General features: G+C 40.6%; 1 protein-coding gene across 2 annotated transcripts in view; it reads right to left on the bottom strand.

The window, feature by feature from the left end:
• Window positions 1-760: 760 nt before the first annotated feature.
• The window catches only part of cfap46 (cilia and flagella associated protein 46), a 98,318-nt gene continuing 79,509 nt past the window's right edge, over window positions 761-19,569 (bottom strand). Inside the window, exons 52-60 of one of the 2 annotated variants that reach the window (XM_021580249.3) lie at window positions 12,723-12,802; window positions 12,287-12,347; window positions 11,850-11,882; window positions 8,293-8,395; window positions 8,019-8,131; window positions 3,541-3,622; window positions 3,093-3,229; window positions 2,828-2,929; window positions 761-1,122 (exon numbers count right to left, since the gene is read on the bottom strand). In XM_021580249.3, coding sequence (XP_021435924.2) covers window positions 995-1,122; window positions 2,828-2,929; window positions 3,093-3,229; window positions 3,541-3,622; window positions 8,019-8,131; window positions 8,293-8,395; window positions 11,850-11,882; window positions 12,287-12,347; window positions 12,723-12,802 — 839 coding nt within the window. In that variant the 3' untranslated portion in view covers window positions 761-994. The remainder of the gene's footprint in view (window positions 1,123-2,827; window positions 2,930-3,092; window positions 3,230-3,540; window positions 3,623-8,018; window positions 8,132-8,292; window positions 8,396-11,849; window positions 11,883-12,286; window positions 12,348-12,722; window positions 12,803-19,569) is intronic. The other variant, XM_021580250.3, reaches the window with a different exon arrangement.

Here is a 19,569-nt window from a genome sequence, read left to right as displayed (position 1 = left end):
TTCAGTCCTTTATGTTAATCTGTGAGAGATGATAGAAAGAGACATAGAAATATGGATAGAAAGGGCTGTCAAGAGTTTTACAGTGACTCTTGGATACCAGATAACAGCCAACATCCCACTTATCATCTAGAGTAGACTGTTGAGGTATATCTTGAGTTAAACACACAGCCAAAAGACAACACGGAAGCGAGCACTATAAACAAAATGGTTGCTAACAAAGGTGTGATGTATCGACAGGGTGAAACATCTCAAGAGAAACACACACAACTACTTCAGTTGCATCTGCTGGAACGTCAAGTGGCACACATGTTATTTGTGACCAGGGGCCGTATATATCAAGCGTGTCAAGAGTGCTAATTTAGGATAAGATTAGACTTTTAGATTACAATGAATAAGGTCACAGACCGCATGTGGGGGGGCCTGATCCTAGATCAACCCTCCTACTCTGAGACGCTTTATACATACAGCCCCAGGTGCTGTCCTGTGGCCTACTGTAGATCCAGTACTCTCACAACCTACCCATGTGGTCCAAATATTATGTACTATACATCCCTATGTTTTCATAGCTTTATTACATTATTGGTTTTGATAACAGTGTAATTCCAAAGCATGGCAGAGCTCCATAGGGGAGAAAGCTTGGGGAGTGGACGATAATGCTTTAGACATTTACCTCTTACCCGACCCTGTCTATCCCACCACTGGCACCAGGTGCATTAGATGGCTTATTTCTGCTGAGGCGCAATAAAACAGATGAAACAAGTGGAGGCAAACAATATATTTATTTATTCACTGAAGCCAAGCAACGAATGGTGAACTGTCTCTTAGAGAAACTGAGGATTACTCTTGGCTAATGCATTTTTGGGATCTGTTTGTAATTGTACAGCCTTGGGAATAACTGTGTTATTAGATGGCATTGTGTTGATGTTTTCTTTTAATAAAACAATTTTACGAATATCCTTAAATTTGAAGGAATGTTACGAGGGACTGAAGTGGATCACGTAATAACTAAGTTAGGCAGTCCATAGATGACACAATTGAAGGCTGATGATGAAGTGGTCAATCTTGGTTGAGCATCATGTGCATTCCCATCTCTATTTACCGAATCCTCGTGGCCTATGGTATCTGTAGAGAAAAGAGAAAGAGAGGGAGTAAGAGAGAGAGAGAGATGACTCACACAAGCAATGTGCTCCGTCTTTTAAATCCTAATAATTGACACAGTATTCAGTTTTAGGAACATTTTAATTCTAGGAATTGTGTCATGAATGGGATAAGCAAAAAAACAACACATTTTGCTTGGTGGCAAGACTAATTGACATCTGAATACATGCACTTAACCCTTTACACTCGTACCCGTATACGGGTTGAAAATTGCAGATTTTGGGCACTAATAAGCACCTACATTGGAACGCAGTGGCAGTACAGTAGCATGCTATACATGATGTAGAGTGCAGGTTCTCCGGTTCACAGTGCTGTATGAGTTTTAACTGAAAGCTATACTGAACTTGAGCATCATGAACTTGAGCATCATGTGACAAAAAGTTGCCAAAATCTATCCTGGTTAATAGGGCAACTTTTGTAAATGTTTTGTTATCTGACTTAGGGAAATGCTGTAAGTGAAGATGACTCTGTGTATTCTGAAAGATGAGACGTTGAGGATTATAATAAATACTGCTTTGATGCCATAAAAGCAAGCCAAACACCCGTGACTCCAAATGTGCACTTCACATTTCCAAACTCATGTCATATACAGTGTCAATAATCATGCTCACTATGTTTGATGTACAGTTCCAAGATTGCATGGCATCATACCCTGGGTTGTTCTGAACATAATGAGCCTGTTTGTTTATTGTGAAGAAAATTCACAGCGGCACACGCACCTGAATATACTCCGGACTCATTTCTATGCGCACCAAAACTACAAACAATTTATTTTAATTGCCTTGTGAAAGCCTAACACTGTCAAATTATATTTTAGAACTTACCTAGTCATATTAGCAATAGAACAAGCTTTCAAGTCATGCTGACCTGACCCAGATCGTGAGTTATGATTGACTGTTTTTGGATTGTGTTAACAACAGTAATTGTCTGATGGCCGGGAAGCAGGGTTGTGTTCCAAATGAAACTACTACAAGTATGCTTGCTCTAGTTCCTCAACGGCAGTTACGAAAGCTTTCAAAAAGTACCTTATAGTTGAAATTGCTTAGGAACTGTGCACACTTTGGAGGTGTATGGCCACTTGGGGACACCAGTTAGTCGTCTCACTCAAACCCCTGTAATTTGTATTGCACCTACCCCACATTTTCCAGGAATATTCTTATTTTGCTACTGAATGTATTCAGAACATTTTCAGATTTCGTTATCAACAAATATGTCAAAAAGGCACAGTAAAAGTAAAATGCACTTAAAATCAGGGTTTGGATTCAGTCTTGTGTCAGGTGAACTGTTGTGCACTCACCTTTGGTCTAATCATTTTCCCATTATCTCCAAAAGGTTCCCTTTCAATTGCTACCATGGTTATGCATATGCCATTCATATTTATTCTATAAGAAACATTTCCCTATCCATATAGGCCAATTCCCACTAGTGTAAAGGATTAAAGGCTCACTTGATGAATGGCATTATTCCCGCATAGTGCCACCAACAAAAATGTAAACAACGGAGCAAATGCATACCATGGCATTTTTGTAATGCAAAAAGCACTTAACATTCTTCCAAATGGGTATATTTAACTACATATCAATTTCAACATATTTTCTCACTGCCTTAACAGAATACTACCAGATATGATTGAATATGGCCCAGCCCCAGAGTTGTAGTGATGGCCTACCATCTGATCCTGCAGTGTTTGTGTCTTTCTCTTTGCTCTGGACTTCTCCCTTCCTCAGTGCATGGACAGCCTGGCCAGAGGTCAGGCCTACCCTCAGGAGATCTACAACACATGAAAACACACAGTACACAACATATATTACAGCTATTCTTAGACTTCATATCACACCTTAAATTAAAGCTTTCATGTCCCAGTTTAGGTTGATTTGAAACTGTTTTTCATTTACATACAGTAATGTGCATCAGTAACAGTGTATTGAACTCACTCTCCATGACGAAGTCCATGTTATTTATGTTCCTCTGGGGGCTGCTGTGCCACTGGTTGAGCAGAACACAACGGACGCCACTCAGAGTGAGTAGCAGGGCTGTCTCCAGGGGCCTCTCCAGGGCCAGGTGCCCATCACTAAAGGAGAGGGAGAAAGCGAGAGAGATAGAGAGCGAGAAAGAGAGAGAAAAAGAGATGGATAGAAAGAGAGAAACATAGATAAAGGGGAGTGAAAGAGGGGGAGAGAGAGAATATATAGATAGAGGTAGAAAGAAGGATAGAAAGAGAGACGGAGACACATGAGGTCTAAAAAGGAACTGTCCAGCGTCTTCTCATAACCATCCTGAGACGAAGCATCAAACAGCTGTGGTGTATCAGCTGTGAAGGAGGGGATGCAACTTAATGCACTTCATTGGATAAAGTCATAAGAAGCACATGCAATGCATTACCTCTTTTGCACATCTAGCTTGGATTGCCGTAGCATGCTGGCGCTGTTCTGGACGAGGTCGAAAAGGACAGCCATCTGGCACTCTTGAGGACAAATAACAACACATTATCATCATCTGGTCATGGGTCGTTCCACAAATAGTGACTTTTGTGTCCCTTTGATATTTTATGTAAAAATGGTACACCAATAAAAGCCTGTTATATTAAATGTAGTGCCCCTTACATAAACCACATGGACAATTCAATAAACCCAAGATTTTTTATATGAATAAAGACTTGCTAAAGTGCATGTTTTTCTGACTTTTAGGGAAAGATTTCAACCCACTTAACCCCAAAATTATTTATTTCACATTAGTGATTCCTTTACGTTTGTCCCTCATTTGAAGTTAAACCCTGTTTCTACTGAACCCTCATTTTAATATTGTGAAACTATTCCTTTAAATGATATTTTCAAACGATAGTGTAAATCATAGTGTAAAAGCATGTCAGCTGGTTTTACTCTTTTTGACCATTTTCTGGTGTTTGGTGGTGGAAAACTGAACGGATCGAGCATAACACATCAACCCTGTTACCCATCGATAGATAGGCTAGAAATGTTTAACTTTATATATATATATTTTTTTTAACTTACATTCAATTGCCACTCCCTGTTGAACACAAGCTTCCATTCCCCGTCACAAGGGGAGTTATGGCTGATTTAAGATGAAATCATCAGCCTTTTTACGTCAATCCTGTTACTTTAAATGGCACCACATTCATAATTTAACTCTTTTGAGATGTGAAAACATGCTTTTTATCAAATAACATTTTATTGGCCACATATTTAGCAGATTGCGGGTGGAGCGAAATTGTTGACTATGTGCTCTTAATGACAACATTTTGAAATGAGGTGAAATAAATTGTTATTTGGGACCAAATTACACTACCCAAAACGTACTCTATGGGTGGAATGATACACTACTGGGGTCACTTAGAAATGTCCTTGTTTTTGAAAGAAAAGCATTTTTTTTGTCCATTAAAATAACATCAAACATCAGTCTCAACGTTAACAGTGAAGAGGCAACTCCGGGATGCTGGACTTCTAGTCAGAGTTGCAAAAAAAAAGCCATATCACAGACTGGCCAATTAAAAGAAAAGATTAAGATGGGCAAAAGAACACAGACACTGGACAGAGGAACTCGACGTTGAGACTGGTGTTTGTCGGGTACTATTTAATGAAGCTGCCAGTTGAGGACTTGTGAGGCGTCTGTTTCTCAAATTAGACACTCTAATGTACTTGTCCTCTTGCTCAGTTGTGCACCGGGGCCTCCCAGTCCTCTATATATTCTGGTTAAAGCCAGTTTGTGTTGTTCTGTGAAGGGAGTAGCACACAGCGTTGTACGAGATCTTCAGTTTCTTTGCAATTTCTCGCATGGAATAGCCTTCATTTCTCAGAATAAGAATAGACTGACGAGTTTCAGAAGGAAGTTCTTTGTTTCTGGCCATTTTGAGCCTGTAATCGAACCCATAAATGCTGATGCTCCAAATACTCAACTAGTCTAAAGGCCAGTTTTATTGCTTCTTTAATCAGAACAACCGTTTTCAGCTGTGCTAACATAATTGCCAAAGGGTTTTCTAATGATCAATTAGCCTTTTAAAATGATAAACTTGGATTAGCTAACGCAACGTGCCATTGGAACACAGGAGTGAAGGTTGCTGATAATGGGCCTCTGTACGCCTATGTAGATATTCCATTAAAAATAATCTACAGTTTCCAGATACAATAGTCATTTACAACATCAACAATGTCTACACTGTATTTCTGATCAATTTTATGTTATTTTAAATGGACAAAAAAATGAGCTTTTCTTAAAAAAAAAAGGACATTTCTAAGTGACCAGAAACCTTTGAACGGTGGTGTATGTATTCTTGGATTTATTTATTTATGGGATTTACTTGACAGGGACCGTGCACATTAATGAACATTTCCTTGTTTACATCAATCTAAATGCACCAGAGTTAGTAAAAGGGCTAATTCTCATCTGTAGCCCCTAGATCGGTTATGAAGGAAGGTCAATGAATTTAGGCCAGTGTGTGTAAACAAAAGGAAAAAGAGAAGAGAGCTGTTGATTGATGTTCATGACTCCAACAAGCACAGTTTGTCATGCTCAAAACTCTCTTCAGGCATTAGATTGAGTGCAGGAAGTAGAATATAACTCATTCTCCCTCCCTCTGCTCTAGATCAGTTCTGAACATCTCGGTCTGTCGCAAGAAAGACATTTCCCTGTGCTTGTACTTGTGCATGACATTAAAACTTGAAACTATCTGGAACATCTGCAAACACCTTGTACCTGCTGGCTTGTTAACTGGGTGGGGTTGGCTTGTTATCGAGTTACAGCTGTTATTCAGACGAGGCAACATAGTCTGAACATTCCTCACCACTTTGATGGTTAGAAGTGCCAAAGCCCAGCCTGTCTTTGATAGTGGATGGTATTGTGAGGCCCAGGTTGATGTGTAAGGTCATCCTGACTTCCACTGTCAATCAGATCAAATACACCCAGTGTCATCCACACCCAAAACGTCCTTTGTTTTGGAGGAGGTAAAAAAAAAAAATCAAGCAAGGCCAAGAGCCATGCCTGTGAAAAGGGTTTGATTGTTGTTGAAAAGGGTTTGAAAGGTGTGAAAAGTCAGAAGGCTTTTTGGGGTGTGTGATCAGTTATTTAAGGAAGATTAGTGAAAAAGTATCGTAATAAAGAAATCAAGACAGCAGCCACTGAGGAAAGAGTGAAGTCTCTGTCTCCCAAATACCAAAGGTCTATGAAATTAACATGATGAGAATCAATACCCCCCCCCAAAAAACATGAAGAGTGCCTTGTTCCGCCTTTCTTTTTGATGACCAATTTACCCCTTTTACCAAAGAGCACCTTCTGTCTACCAAAATCTACTATTGTGTACCTTAGCAGCGCTTCCCTTCCTCCTTGTTTTATACAGGCTGCTTTATGCTCTATTTAGAGAGCGGTATTTTATTTCACATAATGCCAATGAGAAGAAAAAACATGGCTATTCTTTTCACAACATACTGTAAGTTCAACAAAAACATGTTATTCTTTTTTGTCAATGAATGTGTTAGTCAAGTGTCTATTTCCATTTACTCTTAAATGTACTACAGCACTACGACCTTGTACAGATTTCTGAGTGGCAATTGGTGTAATAAATGTTTATAGACAAGGCCCCTAGTCAATATCAATTGCGGAGGTGTTTGTCAATGGATCTGCCAAAATGTGACACACCCGGGTTAGGCCACAGGTGGGGCACTGTCAGCTCCAGACTCTGATCTGCTGGATTGGGAACGCCAGAGTTCCTGTCCAGGGAACAGTTCAATGTGAGATTAACGTTAATTGACAGCTTGCTCTCTAGTGCGACAGATTCAGAACACTACATCTGATTAACATCTCCAATGCACACATTAAACCTACATCAAACCATTACTAGGCCTATATCATGTTAATAAATCATATAAGCCTAGTGATTATCCCTAATCCATTCATTCTGAATCTCTGTATAATTTCTACAAGTGCTTGGTGAAACTTGGAAAATGTAACAGCAACCGGCCTATAATGAAATCTAATTGATGTTATATTGCTGTCTTTCTAAATATAACCACTCGGGGAATTAAAGATTGATGTGTTTAAAGAGATTAAGTCTACTGCTCCATTTACGTACATAAGCTACACCCAGTACAATTTAAAATGTATATCTGGGTTTTTGTTTCTCCGTCACTGACTTTGGAAAATCCTTCATTTGATTAAATAAATCATATTATCATCACATAATATCCAAAGCCACTCAGATCTTTGACATAATGTGACATTTTTATATAAGTCTTTACAAATATTCCTTTATAACGGAAGAGTTATGTTCTGTGTTCTGAACTTATAGCCTTATGCCTTTGAACACCAGTCTTTGGAGTTGAATGAGTTGGATTTGGAGTTGAATGATGTTTTCTACTTAGTTTCCTTAATTTTAGATGGCAAACAACAAATCTCTGACACACAGGATGCATCCTAAATGGCACCGTATTCCCTAAATGTAGTGCTTTATTTTTTACAAGAGGCCCTGGTCAAAAGTAGGGCACTACATAGGGAATAGGGTGCCATTTGGGACGCCCTTCCAGACGAATGGGTCACTTCAAAAGGTATGTTGTGCTAATTCTGCAGTGGTGGCATATATACAACAGCAGCTTACTGGGAGGGAGGCATAGTTGGAATGTGGCAGGTTCTTGTTATTTATTTGTGTTCTGGTATTTGAGCTTTGGCTTTGGTTAAGGGCATGGTTGTTTTCTGATCAAACAATTGAAATAGTCTGTATTTGATGGAAAAAGCTGATACTATAAAATAAAATCTACCTCAAATCGTCCAACATCTTCACAAGAAGGTTCTTGAAACTCAGACCAAACAAACTCAAACCACAAAAGAAAATAGGTAGGTATTGGATACAGTACCAGAAAGGTTGAGGGCAGCCAGCTTGGATGGTGGGATGTTAGCGAGAAAGCGCTCCATTCCATGGAAGATGAAAGCACTGCAGTTTGTCAGCAGCTGCTCCAGCTCTGCGAGACTGACACACACACAACAGTGTTAGTGGCTTAGAGTGCAGCATGCCATGAAAAAACATCAGCCATCAGATTGGTATGCCAGCGGACAGGAATACATGACATACATATGTGACTCTTGTGTCATTACTGCTAATGAGTGTGTTGAGTGAAAGTGACTTCTGACCTGGGAGTGCGTTCACTCCCCAAAAAGCCCTCCCACAGTGGGGTGAACTGCTGGCTGTATGCCTCCAAAGTCCTCTTCATCCTCTCTGTCAGGCTGCTGCCTTCTGAAACACCCCCCCCCCCCCCCCCACACACACACACACACACACACACACACACACACAACGTACACACACGACACACACACAGAGAATAAACAACAGTTCCAGCATCATTTACTATCATTGGATGAGGTATATTACTGTAGGACCCAATCTATAGTAGAAGCTGGACTGCATAATTTAAATCTAAGCTGTACCTAAAAATTGCACTGACAAAATGTACAGTATGAAGGGAGTTTGGTGACCCGGTGGCGGAGAGGGAGGAGGACACGTCAAGGCCAGTCAATAGTCCATTGGATTTTGGCAAAGAGCACATTAATCACTGCAAAATTCTCTTTGCTGAGTAGGAGTCATAGCTCTAAACACAGAGGCTGTGTCCGAATACCCATACTAGCGTACTACATACTGTACTTAAACCGCATACTATGTACGCATCGTTGCATAGTATTTAGCACGTGATGTACTGTTTATTAAAAAGTATGCAGTATGCCATGGCCGCAACGCAGGCCGTGTGTGGGTGGATTTTTCCAAATTTAACAGGCATGCACCACATTAACCAGCCTGATAATAGCTCATTTTAATTTGATTAATTTCTCTGAATAGAATCTGAACTCTGAATAGAATAGGAATGTAGTAATAGCACTATCACATTCAACTTATACCATAGTAGACCACATAGCCCATCTATTCTATTTAAAAAGGACTGAAGACAGAAATGCATAATTTGGTTCCATTTCAACATATTTATTAGTGAAACCTAAGTGCTGTAACATACATACATTAAATCAAATAGCCTAGTACACACACCAAAACTTTTCAAATGCTCAAATCAAAAGGCTATTGCACAGAACAATTTGGACAGTTGGGTGCATCGCAAATTCAGAACCGTTCGACAGCAACGTAATAAACTAAAGCACTGATCATTGGGAACGAGATGAAAATGACTGCTAAGGCTTGATCCATACATGTAATAATTCAATAGATAGCCTAGCCTACAAAACTATAACAATCCATATGTTCAAATCAAAAGGCCTGACTAACATGACATCAATAACGTAGCCACATCCCGAGTCCCCTGTGTCGACACGTTCAGAAATCAAAAGATGGTTTAATATTTAGTTTAAAAGCTCTGACGAAGGCCAAGAGAACAAGAAACACTTTTCAATGAGAAAGCAGAAATCCATCTTCCTAATTAACCTCTACGGGATCGGTGCCCCCCCCCCCCCAGGACATATCCATATATGATATGGGCAGAAAGATTCAATTATTTTTAATCTAACTGCACTGTCCAATTTACAGTAGTTATTACAGTGAAATAATACCATGCTATTGTTCGAGGAGAGTGCACAAATATGAACTTGAAAATGTATTAATAAATCAATTAGGCATATTTGGGCAGCCTTGATACAACATTTTGAACAGAACAATGGTTCATTGGATCAGTCTAAAACTTGCACATACACTGAAGCCAGCTAGTGGCCAAAATCTAAATTGCGCCTGGGCTAGAATAGTACATTATGGCCTTTCTCTTGCATTTCAAAGATGATGGTACAAAAAAAAAAGAATGCATGTTTTTTCTTCGTCTTATCTTTTACCAGATCTAATGTGTTATATTCTCCTACATTCATTTCATATTTCCACAAACTTCAAAGTGTTTGCTTTCAAATGGTATCAAGAATATGCATATCCTTGCTTCAGGTCCCGAGCTACAGGCAGTTCGATGTCATTTTAGGCGAAAATTGAAAAAAGGGTAGGATCCTTTTAAGTATAGTTTTGTTGTTTGGCTACATGAAGAGAAGTAGGGCCTATCAATCGCAGCCCACCTCTTCCAATGCATTGTGGAAAAGTGTGCAGCGAATTCTACTAGATGAAAATCAGAAATGAATATAACATCCTGGCATTTAAACCATACTCGATTTAAAAAAAATGTACATACTACAAAACATTATATTTTTGCATACTGAGAATGCGTCATGCACGATTGCGTTGTTTTGTGTTATTGGTTAATTTTGGTAGCACATCCCCATATCTGATTATCAGCTGTAAAAGCCGAAATGAGAATGACATCCAGGCATTTAAAGCATACTCGATTTTCATTTCACATACTGTACACAGCCAGTCCAAATACCCATACTTGCATCGTAAATAGTAGGCCGTTTGAGTTTGCGAAAAAATTACCTTTTATAGTTTGTGAAATGTTGAAAATCGAGAATACTTTAAGTGCCCGGATGTCATACTCATTTCGGCTTTTCATCTAGTAGAATTTGCTTCACAGAACTGAATAGTTTTTTCACACTCAAGTGTGTTCGACACCAGCTGATAATCAGAATAGAGGACGTGTTCTACAAAATTGTATGAACGTCGGGGAAAAAGCGCGATTGCGCATTCAATGAGGCCATCTCAATATGGATGAGTAGTATATTGATATTTGTTGCTTACTGCATATGATTTTACTAAACAGTACGTTCTACATAGTATTTGGTATGATTAGTACACAGTATGCAGTTTAAGTAAGTAGCAGGCAAGACAGATTTCGTAAAACGGCCACTCGCATACATAGGGATATCAACATAAAAGTCAGCTAAAGGTTAAAAAGTCTGACCATTACAACCACGTCTATTTGGCGCTGGCAACATTTTCATGCTTATTAAAACAAAATATCAAATCAATAAATGGGATTGGAAAACAGTGCTATCTTGAATCAATTACTTTTTGGGGGCATATTCTACACTAGATTGGAGGCACCTCTTTACGGTATTCTTGGATGTTTCGTTCAGGAGAGCCATGTCCCTAGGTGTCTACTGCAACAAAACCCACCATTGCACAGCTCACAAAGATATCAGTAGAGATCAGGGTCTATATTCATAAAGTGTCTCAGAGTAGAAGTGCTGATAGCCTAGCCTACAAAACTATAACAATCCATATGTTCAAATCAAAAGGCCTGACTAACATGACATCAATAACGTAGCCACATCCCGAGTCCCCTGTGTCGACACGTTCAGAAATCAAAAGATGGTTTAATATTTAGTTTAAAAGCTCTGACGAAGGCCAAGAGAACAAGAAACACTTTTCAATGAGAAAGCAGAAATCCATCTTCCTAATTAACCTCTACGGGATCGGTGCCCCCCCCCCCCCCTCTTCCTTTTCAGTAAATGTACCCTATAATTAAATCCAGAAACAACAGACAGACACCTCGGGCCCATATTCAAAAGTGTCTAGGATCAGATTTGACTTTGATATCATAATGTATAAGATTATATGGACAGGGGGTCCATATAATCTTATACATTATGATATCAAAGTCAAATCTGATCCTAGACACTTTTGAATATGGGCCCGAGCTGTCAGAACAACATAGCTTATCGTCTGGGGCCGTATCGTGATCAACGATTCTCTTGTGGAAATTATTAGCAAAATCAGAAACATAATAATGACAACTAAGATCATGCTTACTTACCATATGCCTCTTCGTTGTAAGGGTCTATGACATCTTAGATGAGGTGTATTAAGGACAATTTTCTCCACAGTATGTCACTGGTCTGGCATTAGAAACAATCTTATTTCCCAAATCAAATTTCATGAAGCCATTTCTACATAAGCAGTTGTCACAAAGTGCTTTACAGATGTCGAGGGTTAAACCCCAAAGAGCAAGCAATGCATAGGTAGAAGCACTGTGGCGAGGAAAAGCTCTAGAAAGCAGGAACATAGGAAACAACCTAGAGAGGAACCAGGCACACTGAGGGGTGGCCAGTCCTCTTCTGGCTGTACTGATATTTAAGAAATACCCATCTAGGAAATTCCTAGAAATATAGATTATCTCACCACTGAAAATCAGTGAAATACTTATTGGAGGTGTTAAAAGGTCATTATTAAAGTCAAACAAGTAAAATATACATTTGAAGTTGTGTGTGTCTACTGGGAGGGTGTTGGGGGGCAAGACACGATTGACCGGAACCTGGGTAACAAGAAACACAGATTAAATCCAGGTAGATTAATATTGGATAGAGACATCCAAACAAACATCTGTGACAGCAAGAGCGGAAGAGACACATTTGAGTGAGAGAGTGGAGTAGTGAGAGGGAGATAGAGAGGGCGGGGTTGAGAGAGCGAGAGAGAGGGGGAGAAAGAGAGGCAGAGGAAGAGAGAGAGAGAAAGAGCGCAAGAGTGAAAGGGTGACAGGGAATAAATATGATATAGAAGCAAGACACAGGATCATTACAGAAACATTATGTCATTGATTGGGAAGTCACAAGCGGGCAAGGGGACTTAAATAATTTCCTGTGCTGAAGGCAGGTAAAAAGGTAGGCCTAGATTTATTTACTGAACTCACCATTTTGATGGCTTTGCTTTGATCTACCTTCCCCTTGGCTCCCTTTCCACCTTTGGTCTCCTTTTTGTTGTCACTTTCAACTGCAGCAAACAGGATGCAGAAATAATAAAGGAAGCGGTTGTCTGGCGGTTTAAATTACACAGCATTTTGACAAATCCTAATGACTTTACTTTACTTTCAGGTTTACTGCCAAAGCCAATGACATCATTAAAGACGCTGAAAGAATACAGAAACTCTGAAAGTTTTCCTACGACCCATAAATACTTCCTTCTGCAGTGACCACTAGCAAACTAGTAATCTCTCGAGGACAGACTACGTCTGACCAAATTAAGCAAGATTATAGTTCCATGTTAACCGAGATAGCAAACTAGTGAACTGCAAAGCATTGAACCCTTAAACGTCAGGCCTTGTAGAATTCCTTTTCAGTAAATGTACCCTATAATTAAATCCAGAAACAACAGACAGACACCTAAACAAAATAACCACTGCTTTCCCAAAGGAAGTATGCTCAAATTCATCCTGTGCATGTTTCATGCAAACTACTGCGTAGAATAACAAATAGCGCTTTCCAAAAGGTGCTTCAGGCACTACATCTTCTTGACACAGTGGTAAACTATAGATGTCAAAATTATGGTAATGTTTGTCCTAGGTGTGGAAAGTAAATGTCACTTTTTTATATATACTCCAGCCACCCTCAGCCGCATACAATCTCTGCTCAGTACGACATGTGTGTGCACGAGTCACACGCACACACGCACGCACACACACGCCAGATTCCAAATGCCCTATGTACATCTCTGCTCATTTAAGTCTAACCTTTGAGCACCCACTGGTGTTATGCAAATTATTTAACCTTTTTAAAGTTAATTAAGCTTGCCCAAACATAACATGAACTACTTTTTCTTTTGGAAATTCCAAATGTGCATATTTTCGGAAAGGTTAAAGAAAACGTCATCCTTCAAAAGAACTACAATAAAACATTTAAAGACAATTTACCTACTGTAATTTTACATGTGAAGACCATTTCAGAGGTTCAAAATGTTGAATGCATGTTGGGTGTTTGTTACACTTGTTTTACATCCAGACAGGCTGCGAGATACACTGCGAATGTCCATGTATAAATAAAACACAAAAATAAAACTTATCATGAAAAATGACGAGGCTTAAAAATCCTTCTTTAACCTGTCTCCCCATTATCTATACTGATTGAAGTGGATTTAACAGTTGACATCAATAAGGGATCATAGCTTTCAACTAGATTCCCCTGGTCAATCTATGTCATGGAAAGAGTAGGTGTTCTTAATGTTTTTTATACTCAGTGTATGCCAAATATTCAGTCAGACAATAATATAGTTTTGTATATGGCTAATTTATGTGCTAACAGGAACTTTGCAGCTCGCTGGTGCTTCAATACCACTCTCTTACAAAATAAGAGCTTCAAATATTAATTTGCAATAGATCTCGCAGAATTCATTAGCATTAATGAAGGATCGGTTGATGATCCAAGCATACTTTGGGATGCAATTCAAGGCTTTATTAGAAGCAACGCAACTTTATTCTCTTTTAATTTATACAAGGCAAATATTAATGAAGCAAAACGATTGGAGGCAAAGTTAAATGTTTTACAACAGAGTGCAATCTGACACCTCTTCAAAATATTTACACGACATAGAATTGGTTAAGAAAGAACTGAATGTTTTATACAGACGTGCGGAATTTACAGTGCCTTGCGAAAGTATTCGGCCCCCTTGAACTTTGCAACCTTTTGCCACATTTCAGGCTTCAAACATAAATATATAAAACTGTATTTTTTTGTGAAGAATCAACAACAAGTGGGACACAATCATGAAGTGGAACGACATTTATTGGATATTTCAAACTTTTTTAACAAATCAAAAACTGAAAAATTGGGCGTGCAAAATTATTCAGCCCCCTTAAGTTAATACTTTGTAGCGCCACCTTTTGCTGCGATTACAGCTGTAAGTTACTTGGGGTATGTCTATCAGTTTTGCACATCGAGAGACTGAAATGTTTTCCCATTCCTCCTTGCAAAACAGCTCGAGCTCAGTGAGGTTGGATGGAGAGCATTTGTGAACAGCAGTTTTCAGTTCTTTCCACAGATTCTCGATTGGATTCAGGTCTGGACTTTGACTTGGCCATTCTAACACCTGGATATGTTTATTTTTGAACCATTCCATTGTAGATTTTGCTTTATGTTTTGGATCATTGTCTTGTTGGAAGACAAATCTCCGTCCCAGTCTCAGGTCTTTTGCAGACTCCATGAGGTTTTCTTCCAGAATGGTCCTGTATTTGGCTCCATCCATCTTCCCATCAATTTTAACCATCTTCCCTGTCCCTGCTGAAGAAAAGCAGGCCCAAACCATGATGCTGCCACCACCATGTTTGACAGTGGGGATGGTGTGTTCAGCTGTGTTGCTTTTACGCCAAACATAACATTTTGCATTGTTGCCAAAAAGTTCAATTTTGGTTTCATCTGACCAGAGCACCTTCTTCCACATGTTTGGTGTGTCTCCCAGGTGGTTTGTGGCAAACTTTAAACAACACTTTTTATGGATATCTTTAAGAAATGGCTTTCTTCTTGCCACTCTTCCATAAAGGCCAGATTTGTGCAATATACGACTGATTGTTGTCCTATGGACAGAGTCTCCCACCTCAGCTGTAGATCTCTGCAGTTCATCCAGAGTGATCATGGGCCTCTTGGCTGCATCTCTGATCAGTCTTCTCTTTGTATGAGCTGAAAGTTTAGAGGGACGGCCAGGTCTTGGTAGATTTGCAGTGGTCTGATACTCCTTCCATTTCAATATTATCGCTTGCACAGTGCTCCTTGGGATGTTTAAAGCTTGGGAAATCTTTTTGTATCCAAATCCGGCTTTAAACTTCTTCACAACAGTATCTCGGACCTGCCTGGTGTGTTCCTTGATCTTCATGATACTCTCTGCGCTTTTAACGGACCTCTGAGACTATCACAGTGCAGGTGCATTTATACAGAGACTTGATTACACACAGGTGGATTGTATTTATCATCATTAGTCATTTAGGTCAACATTGGATCATTCAGAGATCCTCACTGAACTTCTGGAGAGAGTTTGCTGCACTGAATGTAAAGGGGCTGAATAATTTTGCACGCCCAATTTTTCAGTTTTTGATTTGTTAAAAAAGTTTGAAATATCCAATAAATGTCGTTCCACTTCATGATTGTGTCCCACTTGTTGTTGATTCTTCACAAAAAAATACAGTTTTATATCTTTATGTTTGAAGCCTGAAATGTGGCAAAAGGTCGCAAAGTTCAAGGGGGCCGAATACTTTCGCAAGGCACTGTATTATGTACAAAGCTCGTCAGAATTATTACTTCAACAGTGCACGGCCCAGCCGGTTATTGGCTATGAAACTAAGGACCAATAAGGGCTTTGCAAATAATATTAGAGTCAAATCAACAGAGGGGATAGTCCATACAGACCAAAAGCTAATTAACAATACTTTTCACTCTTTTTATTCTAAATTGTAGGTTAAACATGACGATAATGATGGCACCAGTATTCTATTGCCTCATATCATTGTTAAATTTAGATGTTAAATGATATGCAAAAATTATTGGCTCGCAGACTTGAACCTTGCATGACAAATTTAGTTCAGCATGATAAAAAAAAAAACTAGTTAGGCCTCTGACAACATCTGCCGTCTGCTACACATCATTGCTGCAGCTGCAGATGTGGAACTACCTGATGCTGTTCATTTCACTTCATGCCGAAAAGGCCTTTGATCACTTTGAATGGCAGTACCTCTGGACAGTACTCAAACGTATGGGCTTTGCAAATGATTTTCTAAACAATTCCTCATTGCCAGAAGGACAAGGCAAGGATGTGCTCTCAGCAGCTTGCTCTTTGCTTTATCACTAGAACCCCTGGCTCAAGCAGTCTGTCAGTCCACACATGTTCCTATCACTACTCACATCTCTGACCACCATATGCAGATGAAATATTACTATAGGTTGGAGATGTCCCTCGTTCTCTACCTGTCCTTCTCAATATCTTTAAAAACTTTAGTTCAATCTGTTACGGTGCGTGAATGAGGACCCAAAAGCGACTTAACGTAAACAGAGCTTCTTTAATAACAAAACAAACGTAGGCTCAGATGGACCGGCAGATTCCGACAGGACAGGACAAGGTTGCAGCAAACATGACGATAGTCTGGTTCAGGCATGAACAACACAAACAAGAATCCGACAAAGACAGAAACAAAAACAGAGAGAGATATAGAGGACTAATCAGAGGGAAAAAGGGAACAGGTGGGAAAAGGGGTGACGAGGTAGTTAGGAGGAGACAAGGAACAGCTGGGGGAAAGAGGGGGAGAAAAGGTAACCTAATAACGACCAGCAGAGGGAGACAGGGTGAAGGGAAAGGACAGAAACAAGACACAACATGACAGTACCCCCCCACTCACCGAGCGCCTCCTGGCGCACTCGAGGAGGAAACCTGGCGGCAACGGAGGAAATCCTCGATCAGCGCACGGTCCAGCACGTCCCGAGAGGGAACCCAACTCCTCTCCTCAGGACCGTACCCCTCCCAATCTACTAGGTACTGATGACCACGGCCCCGAGGACGCATGTCCAAAATCCTACGGACCCTGTAGATGGGTGCGCCCTCGACAAGGATGGGGGGGGGGGGGGGGAAGACGAGCGGGGGCGCGAAGAACGCGAGCTCCTTTCCACGAGCTCGGTGACGAAGATCAACCCGTCGCTCAATGCGAATAGCGAGTTCAATCAAGGAATCCACGCTGGAAGGAACCTCCCGGGAGAGAATCTCATCCTTTACCTCTGCGCGGAGACCCTCCAGAAAACGAGCGAGCAAAGCCGGCTCGTTCCAGCCACTGGAGGCAGCAAGAGTGCGAAACTCAATAGAGTAGTCTGTTATGGATCGATTACCTTGACATAGGGAGGACAGGACCCTGGAAGCCTCCTCCCCAAAAACAGATCGATCAAAAACCCGTATCATCTCCTCCTTAAAGTCCTGATACTGGTTAGTACACTCAGCCCTTGCCTCCCAGATTGCCGTGCCCCACTCACGAGCCCGTCCAATAAGGAGAGATATGACGTAGGCGACACGAGCAGTGCTCCTGGAGTAAGTGTTGGGCTGGAGAGAAAACACAATATCACACTGGGTGAGGAACGAGCGGCATTCAGTGGGCTCCCCAGAGTAACACGGCGGGTTATTGATTCTGGGCTCCGGAGATTCGAAAGCCCTGGAAGTGGCCGGTGGATCGAGGCGGAGATGGTGAACCTGTTCTGTGAGGTTGGAGACTTGGGTGGCCAGGGTCTCAACGGCATGTCGAGCAGCAGACAATTCCTGCTCGTGTCTGCCTAGCATCGCTCCCTGGATCTCGACGGCTGAGTGGAGAGGATCCGAAGTCGCTGGGTCCATTCTTGGTCGGATTCTTCTGTTACGGTGCGTGAATGAGGACCCAAAAGCGACTTAACGTAAACAGAGCTTCTTTAATAACAAAACAAACGTAGGCTCAGATGGACCGGCAGATTCCGACAGGACAGGCCAAGGTTGCAGCAAACATGACGATAGTCTGGTTCAGGCATGAACAACACAAACAAGAATCCGACAAAGACAGAAACAAAAACAGAGAGAGATATAGAGGACTAATCAGAGGGAAAAAGGGAACAGGTGGGAAAAGGGGTGACGAGGTAGTTAGGAGGAGACAAGGAACAGCTGGGGGAAAGAGGGGGAGAAAAGGTAACCTAATAACGACCAGCAGAGGGAGACAGGGTGAAGGGAAAGGACAGAAACAAGACACAACATGACACAATCTCAGGTTACACAATTAATTGGACCAAATCCACACTATTACCGCTTAATGAAGAGATACCTACATGTCCCCTGACATCCCAATAGTAAGCCATTTCAAATACCTAGGCATTGACATCTATCCGTCCTTACAGATCACTACCAATTTTAATAGTGTTCATAAACCAGTAGAGTCAGATCTACAAAGATGGTCTCAATGCACAAATTCAAACTCTTTTCAGACATGCACGTACATCATTAAGCTGAACATACTTCCTCTGATAAACTTTTACAGCTCTATGATTCTCCTTTCACAGCCACTGGGATATTGGAAGAAACTGCACCCTTTGATTTCCAAATTTATATGGAAGGGAAAGTGCCCTTGGATCAAAATGTCCACTTTATAAAGACGGAAGTGTTCTGGAGGCCAAAATCTCCCCAATCTTAAATTATGTTTCTGGGCCTTTATTCTGTGCCCACAATATGTGTGGTTTAACGCCAAAGTACAGGGGTTCCTCCGTTAAAAATTGCGAGCTTACACCACGGGACTTAGAGGTAATTTGTGGTTTAGTACGGTACCCTGCGTCACCACTTCATTGCTCCAGACCAGAGCAAAGGGGAGTTAGAGCACTGATTATGCTTTTGGGTCCAAATGGGTCTCTGACAATGAATGGGTGACATAAACCTAAATAGAAACTGATAATTGTGCAAGACTTTGTATTACTTACTAAAACTGTTGTTACACTAAGGTTTTTATTATTTTATTTTGGTCTTACTGTAGTAGTGTAGCCCACTCCTGACCGGTCAAGTTATACAGCGCCTGAGTGGCGCAACAGTCCAAGACACTGCATAGCAGTGCAAGCTGTGTTGCTACAGATGCTGGTTCAATACCTCCTTGACTGGGAGACCCATGAGATGATTGTAGGTTTTTGGTTTCTCTCCCTCTAAAAACAGAACTAAATCATTCTAAATAACAAATTGGCAAATTGGCAATGTACTACTGTTTAACGATGAGTCTTCACTGAACTTAACATACA

Source organism: Oncorhynchus mykiss, chromosome 23, assembly GCF_057628025.1.
Source record: "Oncorhynchus mykiss isolate SJ-2025 chromosome 23, ASM5762802v1, whole genome shotgun sequence".
Classification (NCBI taxonomy): Eukaryota; Metazoa; Chordata; class Actinopteri; order Salmoniformes; family Salmonidae; genus Oncorhynchus; species Oncorhynchus mykiss.
This window is presented reverse-complemented; position numbering and strand designations above follow the sequence as displayed.